Genomic DNA, 13,915 nt, shown 5'->3' with positions numbered 1-13,915 from the left:
AAAATGGGCAATGGGTTATTGAGAGAAAAAACGGGCCTCGTTTCACATTTTTGCTTGGTTTTCGGCATGTTCGTCTCCTACGCCCTAGTGCTCTATCTGTTGCAGCTCTCTCTCCGGCCTCCCTCTCTCCTCCTCCTCCTCCTCCTCCTAGGCTCCTTATTTCTTTCCTTCTTTTTCTTTTTCCTTCCTCCTAAGTTCTTATCCTTTCAAGTTCCTTCTTTTCTTCTTCTTATTCCATCCTTCTTTTTCTTTATTATTCTTCCAAGTTCCTGTTAGCAGTCATGTTTGTCATGCCTTGTCATCTCCTGCCTGTGAGCCTCAGTCAGAGTCAGATGAGGACATTAGGAGCTCTGACATGTCTGTCATATGTTATGATGGGGGAGGCTAGTCACTCTTGACTGGCTGTCTTAGGATGTGTATTTCTTTTTGGCCTCTTTTAGTGGGCAGCCACTGGCTGCCCGGCCACTTTTTTGGCCACTGATGTGGGGTGTCCATTTTAAGGCATTTTTAGGGTTTGCGCCCATTTTAGGGTTAGGGTTAGGGTTTGTCCTTTTGCCTATTTATAGGCAGCCCCCCTCCCCACTTGATCACTTGTCTTCTTGCAGATTCCGACACTCCTTCTCCCCCGTGGTGGTGCTGCCATCATCATCAGCCTGATCTGGTGCCCTCACTGACGCTGTGGGCTGTGTGCAGGGACTGATTAGTCTCCTTCCGCCTTCCCGTTTGGATTCAGCATTCATTTCAGTCAGTGCTGATTTCTCTTCCTTATTTTCTGCTTTCTCTCTCTCTCCCTCCATGTTCGTATTCCCTCTTTTGCAGCGCACTCTCACAGTTCCATCCCTCCTCCTCCTCCTCCTCCAATCTTCTTTTAAGTTTTCATTACTTATTCTCTTTCTAAGTTTCAATTTCCCATTACCTAATCATGGCGCTGGATCCAATTTGGAGGCATGTCACTCCAATCAAGGGATACAAGGGCTCCGGTGGATCGAAGAAGTATTGGTGTAACAATTGTGGATTGGAGAAGTTGGGGAGCATAATGTATGTGGAAGACTTTTTGACGTGTGTTTTCGACAAAGACATCGGGCATTGTGCAAATATGCCGGCGGAAGTAATAGTAAGTCTCCATCTTTGGTATTGAAAGCGTATGGGCATTGAGCTAGAAGAGGATGAATTCTCTCATCCAACACCACATCGAGCTAATGAAGCACAAGTGAAGCAAGGAGAGGCTAGTGGGCCTAGTGGTGCTAGCCAAATTGGAGGTGTGAGTGGCTCATTAAAAAAAAATGCATTCATATTCGTATCATGTCCAAGTGTAAAAAGGACCCCTCTTATAGTGGTAGTAGGCAAAGAGACTCCTTACATCATGCAAGTGTCCATGCAAGATTTGAGAGGAAAGCAATTGTGGAGACAACTAGATAACTCACACACTTATTTATTTGGTGTGCTATCACTTTTAGTACGGCCATTACACATCAATGGAAGAAGACAATTAGGATAGTGAGCCGCATAGGGTGTGAATGGAAAAATCCATCTGCAGGTGCATTACACACATGCGAGCTTCGGAAGGAAAAATCATCCATAGAGGCTTAATTGGAGCCCTTTAAGAAGACATGAGTAAAATATGAATGTACAATATTATGCGATGGATGGTTGGATATTGATGCCTTTGCCTCAGGTCCTTACCACTCGATGCCTCTGCCTCAGGTCCTTACTTTTTCAAGAGGTCCTTGAATTCAGCAATCCCACTATCAATGTTACCTGTAATAATCAAGTCATCCACATAGATGACTATGTGGACTAAGCTTGCATCTTCCTTTCTCACGTAAAGTGAGCAAAATTATTATCAGAAACATAAAAAGCCAATGTTGACAAGATAGGCTTCAATCTTATCAAACGATGCTCTAGGTGCTTGCTTTAGTCCATAGAGCGCCTTCTTTAATTTGCACATATATGTGGGATACTCTAAATCCTCATAACTTACTGGTTGCTTCATATACACATTTTCTTGCAATTCACCACGCAGGATGGCATTCTTGACATCCATTTGCTACAAACTCCAACCTTTGGTTGCTGCCAAAGCAATCACATATCTAACAATTGCCATCCTAGCAACTGGATTGAATGTCTCTTCATAATCTATGCCTTATATTTGAGTATAGCCTTTTGCAATCAACCTAGCCTTATACTTTCTAATAGAATCATTTGTATTATGCTTAATTTTGTAGACCTACTTATAGCCAATAGCTTTTTTGCCCTTTGGCCATGGTACTAGATTCCAAGTTTTATTGGTTTCTAATGCAGCCATCTCCTCATCCATTGTTGCATCCCAGTGGGTATGACCAATAGCAATCTCAAAATAAGTGGGCTTAATATCCTCAATCACCTTTACCATATAAGTATAATAGTGAGCTGTATAATCTTTAAAACCAAATCTTTTAATAGGATATCTAACTCTACTAGACCCGTGTATCACTGGATTACTCAATGGAGCCTTTACATTACCATGTGCTCTTTGTACACCTAGTGTCTTGATTGAAGGAATACCAAGATTATCATTCAAACTCTTTGAACCATTGGAATGTCCATGAAACCCCAAATGACTAGCAGATGCATCATTACCATTTGACACTTTATTCTTTTCTCTATCTTTACGTGCAACACTTGTAGATGCACCTGAAGATGTGGGGCTGCTCTTTAGTATCCTAGACCAAGGAACTGTTGATGCAATAGCAGATGATGTTTTTGGTCTACTAAGACTACGTGATTCTTGTGTGTCTTTCTGCACATAACTATCATGATGATGATGATGATCATCAAATGTATTACAACTAGATGCATACCAATTGCTCAGCTCATAACAAATAACATCCTTGCTCACTTTGAACTCACTTGTGATAGGGTTATACCAACAATATCCTTTCTATTCAAAAGAATATCCAATACAAATACATTTTTCAGCCTTTGAATTAAGCTTCTTTCGCAGCTTATTTGACACATGAATATATACAATACAACCAAACACTTTCAAGTGTGACACATGGGGCTTTTTGCCTGTAAAGCATTCTTTGGGGATCATCTCATGAACTGCAACTGTAGGAGTTTTGTTCATTATATCGATAGTAATATAAACAGGTTTAGACCAAAAATATTTTGGCATATTCTTTTCAACCATTAATGCCCGTGCAACTTATGCAATATGCCTATTAATGGTTGAAAGCAAGCGCGCGCGCGCACACATACACACACACACACACGCACCACACACACACACACACACATGTATAGATAGAGAGAGGGGATAAAGAGAAGATTTATATCATTGTATTAGATTAATCTTCGATCAAATATTGAATCGATTCATAAAAAATTTCAATGTGAGTTTACATTTTTAATCAGTCTCAGTTGGCCCTTGCTGTCGTCTACAACCTGGTGCCTGTTTCGAGTCTTCCATCCACAGTTTGCAGCTATTTACAGCAGAGCGACTGTTGTTGATCACTCTCCATTTAGAAAACAATCTCGTTTTTGCAGATTTCAGGTATTTCAACTTGTTGCCCACACCCCAAACGTGGAGGACATCGCAGTCCAAGCTGGCCATTGCTGTCTACAAGAGTCTGGTGCCTGTTTCCAGCCTATCACACATTGTTTAAAACTGATTTTAGCATGCTAACTGCTACTGCTGGTTTTTCTTTCTGTCTCTTGCAGCTTGCATTTGCTGTTTTCTCTCTCCTGCAGCCTGCGTTTTTAGTCTTTTTTTCCTCATCTGCGTTTTTAGTCTTTCTTTCCTCATCTGCGTTTTTAGTCTTTCTCTCTCTTGCATTGTCATTTGCATTAGATCCAGCCTTCCTTGGCTGCGTTTGCCCACAAAGATCCTCTTCATCAGAGAAGACAAAGACTGGTGGTGGGTTCGGCATCAACATTTGATTTCTCTATCATTTCTACTGTGCATTGGGAGATATCCTTCCTCCCACCCACCCTTCCTTCTCCAGTTTGGCACATTGGTACCATGGCATATCCACCGATAGATTGCCCTTCTACTAGGTGCTACTACTGTAGCATGAACGGTCATCCCACCGAAGACTGTCGACTTCGACCATTGCTCCCCACCTCTCCAGAGTATATGTGTCTTCCACCAGGCACTCCTTGTGCCACCTCTTTTTTCAGGGCCACAAAGATCGTTCTGCATCGGTTATCAGAGTATTATGCTCAAGGCAATAAGCCGCAATCGACGCGCACTAAGTCCTTTCGAGCACACGGAGGCTCTAAGACCTTTTGAGGCAATAAGCCCTCCTGGAGACCACCACATTGCGCAGAGGTTTCCCCCACCCACTTCCGAGTACAGTGGCTTCCGCGGCCCACATCTCCTCCACTGTCCACTCTCCTAAGAGCCCGTGATTGTTCCCCATCCTTGGCTCATCTTGAGCCTCCTCCTTTCCCACCCTCTTCCACTCAGATTCGAGAGGTCATTTTTGGGTGCTTTCCGGTTTCTTCTTCCATGCCCCAGATACCTTTTTTGGCACACCTGGCGGCACTTCCTTCATCATCAGTTGCTTTGCAGTCCATGAGCCATGAGTAGTTGGATTCCCTTTCTCTCTCAGATTGGGATTCAGAGGGGGATTTTCTTACTTCGCCTTCAAAGGGGGCTTCTAGTTCTTCTTCAGCTTTAGAGGAGGGTTCTACTTCTACTCCTTCCGATTCAGAGAGGAACCCTATGTGCCATGAAGTTCTTCACACACCCCCACCTTTCACTTTCGAGGAATGGCTCTCCTTTGAGCAATCATTTCCTCTACTCATACCCAGGATCTAGAGAATCTATCTAGATCGAGGCCCTTGGGTCTCCAGCAGTGACTTGGTGACTAGGCCTTTGTATTCCTTCCAGCATGGAGTCACGGAGCTAGTGGCTTCTCTCCTGAGGTTGAGTTTCGGGTTCTACAGCTCATCTAGTCTCTTGACTATCTTCAAAGGGTTTAATTTCAGGTGGTATTCTGAGATTACAGGGTCGATCTTCTTTGTCCCTTGGTCAACATGGAGCCACCTCCGGAGATCGAGTATGGGCATATAGTCCGACATTCCTCCTATGTATTGCATGTTTTCATCATCTTTGTACTAGGGTGCTTGGGCAAGTGAACAATTTTCCCACGAGGGACACTGTCCAAGTGGCACCTGCTGCATGAGCATTCTTCAACATGTAGCATTGCATCTCCACCTCACTCTTCTCTTGTTCTCCTTTTTGGGCCTGAGAGGGGGTGTTGAGAAACCCTTCACGCACAGTTTGTGTTTTTGCGTTTTGCGTTTAGGGTTTGTAGCCCCAAAAAGGGGCGCCATCCTAGATTGACTGTGCCTATTTATAGGACACTCTCTCATTCATTCACTATGGCTGGTTCGTTCAGTCCGTTACCTCTTCTCTCCAGTCTCAGCACCCCTGTTCCCTTGTATCACATTCACTCCATGATTCAGGTCTTCGTCATTCCATTCATCAGAGTTTCTTCTCTTTTCTCTTCTCTTCTCCATGTCTGCCGAGTTCCCTCCGTGTTCCTCCCCTCAAACCCTACTGTCTTGTTGGTACATCATCTTTTGACAGGCTATTCACCATCTATTGTCATGATAGCTCATGAAGAGGATTATACTTGAAATGTCCTAAGTGAAAATGCTAGCGATGCTCAATGTTTGTGGGCCCTTGTGCAGTGACTAAAGCTTGGAAGTGATAGAACATCCTCCCTAGACTGCCTTGAGAAGCTTGTAAATTTGACTTGTTTCTGATTTGTAGACAGCCCCACCTAGACTTTTGAGCATTTGTACTTCATTGTTTTTGGTGCGGAGTAATATGCCTAGCCACACCTCCTTTTTGCAAAAAAAGTATTGAGCTAGTGATTCTCTTGCAGTACCTCACCATAATCTTCCAGTTTTGTTTGATTGATTGGCCGGTGTAAAATGCTACATGGCAGTTGCCATGTGCCCAAACTCTAAGTAGGTTTTAAGCTATATCTTTTGAAGCGTTAGTCAGATGGATGAGCTATCTTTATGGGAACCAGTTAAAGGCAACTTTTCTCTTCTTTAAAGAGCCTTATTGTCATGCATGCTTATGACTTAAAAGTTGGTTCAACCTGTTAATGCTGATGCATATTATATGTTGGCTCAGAATAACCATAGTTCAATCTGTAAGTTGTCCTTTTGTAGTTCAATGCTCGATCAGAGTCTGTTCAGGAAAAAGCCTCTTTCCGTAGGCTTCTGCCAAAAAGCCGATGCCTTGTTGCTGTTGAAGGGTACGTTTCCTCTGATGTTGTAATATTTATGACATTTGTTTATGTTGCTAGCTAATTCATCATTTGCAAAGTGATGCACAAATGAAACTTTGTGTATCCGTAAATGGGCGTTTCGTGTGAAATACATATTTAAGAGTCATCGTCATATGAGATGCATCATTTATGTAATGAATATATTGTACGGCTCTAGGATATTGCACTATTCATGCAGTGACTGGTAGATTGTTTATGATGCATGTTTGTTTTCACTTTGAAGCTTGTTTTGTCATTCATGTTTATGGTAGCTTGTCTGTTGCTTCCTCTCTTTGGATGTTACTTGCCCAACCATTTCTATTTTAGTAGGAAAAGTGAAAAGTTCACCCCCTTCATATATACATAGCACTGTGTTTTACAGAAACCTTTGAACATGAGCCATGGAGAAAAGAAACCTGTATACAAAGCAAATTGTGTGTGTGTGTGTGTGTGTGAATATATTGAATGAGCTATAAGTGACTTAAGAGCTACTGCTATCAACTTTTATTGAGCCCCATAGGTGACTTGTTCCACTGGTCCACTGCCACATTTTGACAGTGCTGCTTTTTGAGCCATGCTTGTAGTTAACATATTAGGATTTTCAATGTTCCTTTCATCCACCACCCTTATCACCTAGTATAGGTCAAGAGTTTTAAAAAGAGCTTGATGACCTTCAAACCTATGTGAGGATCAGTTGCCACACAATTCTGAAGAAGTAGATTATGCTGGAAGCCACCAAATGTGGTAAAAGCTAGACTCATGACATCATCAGTTCAGAATTTCTAACAAAAGACAAAACAAAGTACTGAGGTAGAAATTTTTTCATGCTCAGGGCACTGGCTGCCTCCTCTTGAACACTCCCTAGGTGAACTTTGAAGTGCCGTCATGCCATTAGAACTTAGAAGTTGTCCACCTTGCTGAAAGAGACCCGATGGCCCCTTCACCAATCAAGCACTTATCCTCAACAGAGATCTCCAACAACAGATGGCAGGTTACGCCAAACTTTAGTGAGAAGCTCCCTCTTAACACATGCCTAGGATGATTTGGCAGTGAAAGTATATGCACTAATACCACCCTCTCACACCTGTACCTTTCTCTTCAACTTCACGAAAATTGTTGGAGACCAATGCTATGAAATATACTTGCTTGAATGTGCCAAATATCTGTGGATGCCCTTTCTATCAAATATCTGTGGATGCCCTTTCTATCCATGAATCAATTTGTGTACCATGAGAAGTGTCTCTCAGCAAAGACTGACCACCAATGCAGCCTAAGCCTACGAGCCTTTAAAAGGTTAATGACTCTTCTCTTGGTTCAAATAGTCCACTTCATGAGTATTTTAAGAATCTTGTACCTAAAGCATTCATAAGGGAATCCTTGTGCCCGAGGCATGAAGTTGGGTTTAAGAACTGCCCATTTGGGCCCTACTTGTCCATGTCCAATGGATGGATGGATGGATTATAGTCTGATTCGTCCCGTCCAGTATGACACGTCCAATCATGTCTGATGGCATCTGATCCAAACTGTCCAACTGTTTTGAAGTGCGTTTTTGTGACCTTTGGGGTTACTTTTGGGATAGTTGATGATGATGTTTAGGCTTCCTCTCTCACAACACATGTACACATCCCTAGTCCTTTTTTCTTCATGAATAATTGTATATTAATGTATGGAAATATTTACATCAGGCCTTCAGGACAACTAAGCAGAATGATAACAACTCACATGAAACCATCAAGCTATCAGAACATCCTACTACATGAGTAGAAACTCTCTAAAAATTATCAAGCAGTAAAACCACATGAACAATTGTGTCAAGAGGGTGTAGTGAATAGTATCCATGCACGGGGCAGCCACCTCTCCAATTACGAGGCCAGCTGAAATCATGGAAGAAATTTTCCATAAAAGCAAGCCTCTCACTTGATCCACATGGCCATGGATGCATGAGGCCGAATCAAATATAAAAGCATTTCTAGTTTGCCAGATTTGCCAAAGACCAGCCATCGCATGAAGTGAAAGAGGCAAGGATGATGAGATTGCAACATCACCGTGGATGGCAAGGATATTGGCTATTTTAAGGACACTTTTAGAAATGTAGATATCGTCATGTATATTGAGATGCACCAATGCAAGGGTAGACATTTACCAGAGGTACGAGGATATAGATGTAGATATCGTCATGTATATTGAGATGCACCAACACACAACGGGGAGGGAGGCTAGAGGGTTTGGAGGAGTAGCTATATTGTTCAAAGAGGTGCTTCGTGATTGAGTACATGCCATATAAAGAGATATTGAGGCACAATACTCATGGATCTAAGTATGTGGAGATGGACTTTGAGAGTTATACATAGTAGTTTGCTACTTTCGACTAGCTAGTTCTAGGTATGCACCATTAGGAGATGCATTAAAGGAGTCCCCTTACATGCCATTGTATGAGGATACTTTATAGTTTGCCTATGTTGGAGATATGTTGCTAGCCGGAGATTTTAATGCACGCACAGGTACTGCCTAGATAGTGATGTATGACATGCATGGTGCCATATTGAGAGATTGCCCTAAAGGATACAAGCATGTAAAGATCATGATGTGATAGGGGAGATAACAGAGGATGGTAGACATTTCATTGCATTGGGGAGTGCACACATGATAGCCATTTTTAACAGCATGCTACAATGGCCAGGTTTAGGAGGGCTCACATGTTGGAATCCCAAGGGGGAATCAAATACAAAAAACTATTTGATGGGATCAACTTCTTTATTGACAAATATCATTGACTTTACCCTTTGAGGTAGATCTATTGTTTTAGCAATGGATCATGCATATTTGACTTTTACAATGAGAAGAAGAGGTTGCACGCAGAGCTCACTCGTCACTCTAGTTTCTAGATATCCTAGATACTAGTTTTTGTAGGAGATGGCTCATGTATATAGAATTGCAGTATATGATGGATTGTTTTCTATGGACCCATATTGCTCTTTGGATGAACTCAACCTTGCCACAAAGTACTACTCCACAAAATAGTTGGTATGATGACAAGTGTTGTAAGACATGAACAAAGTTAAAGCATGAGATAGCTACCGGAGATACTACACATAGGCAAGCTTGATTGATCTTTCGACACCTAGCACGAAGAAAGAAAGGAGCATAGTTCGCTACCTGGAGGCAGAGATATACGAGTTGTTTTTGGGGCGAGATAGTAAGAGGGTATGGGAGATATTTCAAGAAAGGGAGTTGGGCACCCCGATCACAGCACTAGATATTAGAGGGGTGGTGATAGATGCGATTCGTAGATTGTAGAATGGAAAGACACAAATCATTCAATTTTCTTTGTGTGATATGTATGAATCATAATGTTTGTGGTGTGAACCATAGTATAGCTTGCTAACTTTGACATAAGTCAATAATGGATCATAGATATGTAACGTATTATTCTCAATTGACTCTCATATATTGTCACGCAAGCCCAATCAGCCTTTCTTTGTTTAAGAGCAAGTTTCATAGAGGTTTAAAACCTCTTTCCCTAGTTAAAACTATAAAAAATCCCTATAAAAAAACCCAAGTTTTTTACCTTCTCTTGAAAGGAACTTATGAAACACGTTTTTGACATTTCAATTCTAAACGTTTTTGACATTTTTGGCTGCTATGGTCTCTATGTGGCTAAGATGTATGGCTGTCTTTTAGAGCATGAGCTTAGCACACGGGCTGAGACATGGGTATAGAGCACAGGGGTAAGCAAACTTTAGGAGAGAGTTCACTATCCTCAATCATATATTGACCCTCAGAGCTATTATAGAGGAAGGTAGGGCACATGGGAAGAGAATTTATTACCATGTGGATTTTGGCATAGCATTTGATGATGCGCCCCAAGCCAGCCTCATGCAACGACGATAGAATATTGGCACTTGAGAATATTTATAGTGGGGGACTTATGCCTTTTACGAGTCACTCACAATAAGGATTTATGCTCCAAGAGGGCTTTTTGATATGATGGATAGTACCATCAAGGTGAAGTAGCGACGCCCACTTTTGCCTACTCTCTTAAAATATGTGGATAGATTAGGAGGACATGGTGCGAGCTTGGCTAGCATATTAATGCCCATCTTGTTCTATGTGGATGATGTGGTATTGATCGCGGATTCCCTTGAGAGCTTGGAGAGATACATGGATATATTGCAAGCTTTTTGCATGGATAAAGGATTAACAATGAAACTTAAGAAGAAGAGCGTGATGGTGTTTAATACCACACAGGCTTGGGTGACCCGAGCAAGATAACAATTTATGCTTGGCGAGGATATGGCTGAGTATGCTAGATCCTATGTATATTTGGGAGTCACATTTAAGGATCTACATTTTCATTGTGAGATGCAGCAGCTGCTAGGTTGGATAGAGGTTATGCGGCACTCGGAGCACTTCAGGGAAAATGTACATATGCTCAATTCCAAGATCCCCAGACTAAATTATCACTATTTTGTACATTGGTTACTCCAACCTTGCTATACGGAACCCCAATATGGGGACTAGGTCTTTGCAAAATGACTTGGAAGAGTATTGAGAGGCTACTAGTGATGATTGCTCCGAGCTCGCATGATACAAAGCAAACCATTGGTACCTTATGGGATTATTAGAGCAAAGATTGGAGCAGCACTTGTATCACAGATGCATTATTGCAAGTCGTGACTTGCTTACAAAAAATATGGGAGCTCCCTAGACATAGATATCTGTGATTGGCATTGACTTCCTCCAAATGGTTGGCAGAGAGTGGGGATACACATTGCTGGTATGTGGAGATGCAGTCATGGTTCAGGACACATGGATTAGAGATGGATGCACTTCCACCGCTCCAGCACAGCTTGGATTGCCCATACTTAAACCTAATGCGTACAGAGCGGAATCAAGTTATTACGGCAGATATTGTGAAAATTGATGCAGATCGTACATGGATGCATCCCTTAGAGTCTCTTGGTATGAAGATGGTAGAGAATCAATATCATTTCCTATATATATGGACAGAGGGATTCATTGTCAAGCCAACATACATGGATGTCCACCTCTCCCATGGGATACACAGTGCTATTGGACAGATATAGACATCATTACACCGGCTCAAGATTGAGACAGGATGATATACATGCGTTTGAGGCACTCATTTGCTAGTAATGCCACTAGGAGATTGAGTTTGAGGAGCACTTTAATTGTAGATGTACTATATATTATGAGATCAAAGGGAGATTTCATTGCCTTTTTCAAGAGGGGTTTGAGCCTCTCCACAGGGTGGTGGAGTACAAGTATCAGAGATGCCTAGGACTGTTCTTATTGGAGATCCGGGGATATAGAGAGAAGCTTTTAAGGAGCAAGACAAAAAACAGAGGCAACTTCAGTGAGCCAGCATGTTTTTACAGAGTTTTTCAGTATTAGCTTGAGAGCTATCTCACCACATGCTACTATTATGTACTCATTTCTTTGTCTCATAGGCCGTTTTGGCCTACTAGAGAGATAAATACATCTTTTTCTTTCTCTTGCCCAACCCCCACCCACACCCACCCCCCCCCCCCCCAACAAAAAAAAAAAAAAAGCTGTGGCCCCCTTGGGGCCCCTAAGGTAATATGTATGCTCTCCCTCTCTAATTTCAAATTCAAATTTCAAGCCCAACTTTCAACCTCTTTCAACCTCTTTCAACCTCTTTACTCTCAAACTCTCTCTTCTCAAACTCTCTACCCCCTACTCCCTCACGCTCTCCTTCGCCATACCTCTGCTCTTAAGCTCTTGATCCTCTCTACCCTCAAGCTCTCTATATGTAAACTTGCTAGTGTAAGCACTCTAAATATTTGGCGTGTATTATTTTGAGTCTCAACATTAAGTATAGGACTGAAAATTATATAAACATTTTTTTTTTCATTAGGGGTAGCATTGGAGATATGCCCAAGATTTTTTAGTCCAATGAATACTGTACTAGTATCAGATGGTACTAATTAGACCCCATCAGATGTGAAAACCATGTTGTGGGCAAGTATTCCACAAAATAGCAGATTATAGTTTCACATTAAGGTTGCATAGGTGATTGGGAAGGCAGTCACTCAAATCATAGTTCACATGCTCTAAGATTTACTAGTCATGAAAACAGAATGTGGAAACTAGTACTATGCATAAAATGCAAGCATCAATCTCAGTAGGAGCGATGTAGGTGTGACAAAATGGCCATGATGGGATTCAAAATGATAATTTAATCCTGAAAAACCAAGCATTCTTGGATTGAAGCATCACAGCCTTTTCTCCCAGCATTAGCTTGTATAGTGCCTATGCAGTCATACAAGATCATTCAGATCCAAAATGCAAGGTTCTTTGATCAAGACCACAATAGCCTTCTTAAAGTTCACTAGTGCTGTCATTATTGACATGTTTTGGTTTGGACCTCTCTTTCTTTCCAAGGGGTCTTAGAGCTTGCTAGGTTTGGGTTATGCAACTTAGAATACTACATAAAGGATACCTTGGGCTTCGGAATCAAAACCTAGGGTCATGGAGCTGTCAGCAAGTATTGGCTTATGCACAAACACAAAGTTCCTTTCTAAAAGCTAGCACAAAGAGCATGGACATCAGTGGTGTCAAGGCACACTTATATTTTCACTCTGATCTCATGCAGAGTGATTTTTTTTCCCCAGGCATTGCCCCAGGTAGGGGGGGAGAGCCTTGCCTATCACCATTGATTGATATGGCTGGTCTATCATACAATCATTTGATGTCAACATTGACTAATAGAGCTGGACTGTATTACAATAACTTAAATGCATGTGTACATCCAGGTATTCCAGACTGATCATGACACCATCTTCTAATAGTAGCTGCAGAAAGTGCTATTGTAGAGCTTATCTTTGTCCGAAGCCACTAAGTTCACTCTTACTATCTCACGTGGTGCTGCATGTTTTGCTGCATATGATTCTGGCAAGCATCATGACCTGTGGTCTCTTCACCTTTCTACATCCATTATGTAGGTTTGATTGCCAAAAGGAAACTCCATACATCAACATCAGGGTGACTAGAATATCAAACAACCACAGCTTTGTCTTTGTGTCCTAAAAGGAAATCTTTGCATACTCTCTCTTTGATTCATCTAAAGTGGCAAAGTCATGTGTGCATTTAGCTTCAACATCTTTCGAACAAAGTTGTTTCCTAGAGAAGATGGCCGTGAGGTAACATGTTTTGTGTGCTTCATTATGAATTAGAGCTCTTTATCAGAGATTTTATCCTCAAATGTCTATGGTTCAATCCAATGAAAGGCTATTGAATGAATGATTTCTCACAGCTTTTACGAATGGAAAAAAGATGGGGCAAAGAAGCAGCCATACTATATCCACTTCAAGGATGAACGACCACTTGTGTTTGCTGCTTTATTTGATTGCTGGACTGATGCTCAAGGTGGGCTATCTTAATACCTGAACTGGTCAAAAAAGGAATTGTGTCATTCGGTGTTTTCTCTGTACTTTGTCTCTAGTGATGTTTGCGTTTGGAGCTTGTAATGTTGATGTTTCACTTCTTGTCTCATTTTTAATATATGGTCAAAAGGCTGGTGGCACAATCTATTCCATCATCTTCATGCATTAAATATTTACTGCAACTTGACAAAACATCTCCCGAATGTGGGGTCTTAT

General features: G+C 41.6%; 1 protein-coding gene across 4 annotated transcripts in view; it reads left to right on the top strand.

Moving 5' to 3' along the window:
• The window catches only part of LOC148025130 (embryonic stem cell-specific 5-hydroxymethylcytosine-binding protein), a 134,484-nt gene that overhangs the window by 25,512 nt on the left and 95,057 nt on the right, over positions 1–13,915 (top strand). For all 4 annotated transcript variants that reach the window (XM_087694853.1, XM_087694849.1, XM_087694851.1 and 1 more), the window contains exons 3-4: positions 6,175–6,260; positions 13,570–13,682. In XM_087694853.1, the coding sequence (XP_087550979.1) occupies positions 6,175–6,260; positions 13,570–13,682 (199 nt within the window). The remainder of the gene's footprint in view (positions 1–6,174; positions 6,261–13,569; positions 13,683–13,915) is intronic.

The sequence above is a fragment of the Lygodium microphyllum genome, chromosome 15 (assembly GCF_053477565.2).
Source record: "Lygodium microphyllum isolate KBCC chromosome 15, Lygodium_microphyllum_v1.1.10, whole genome shotgun sequence".
Lineage (NCBI taxonomy): Eukaryota > Viridiplantae > Streptophyta > Polypodiopsida > Schizaeales > Lygodiaceae > Lygodium > Lygodium microphyllum.
Note: the sequence above shows the minus strand (reverse complement) of the source record. Positions and strands in the feature narration are given on the sequence as shown.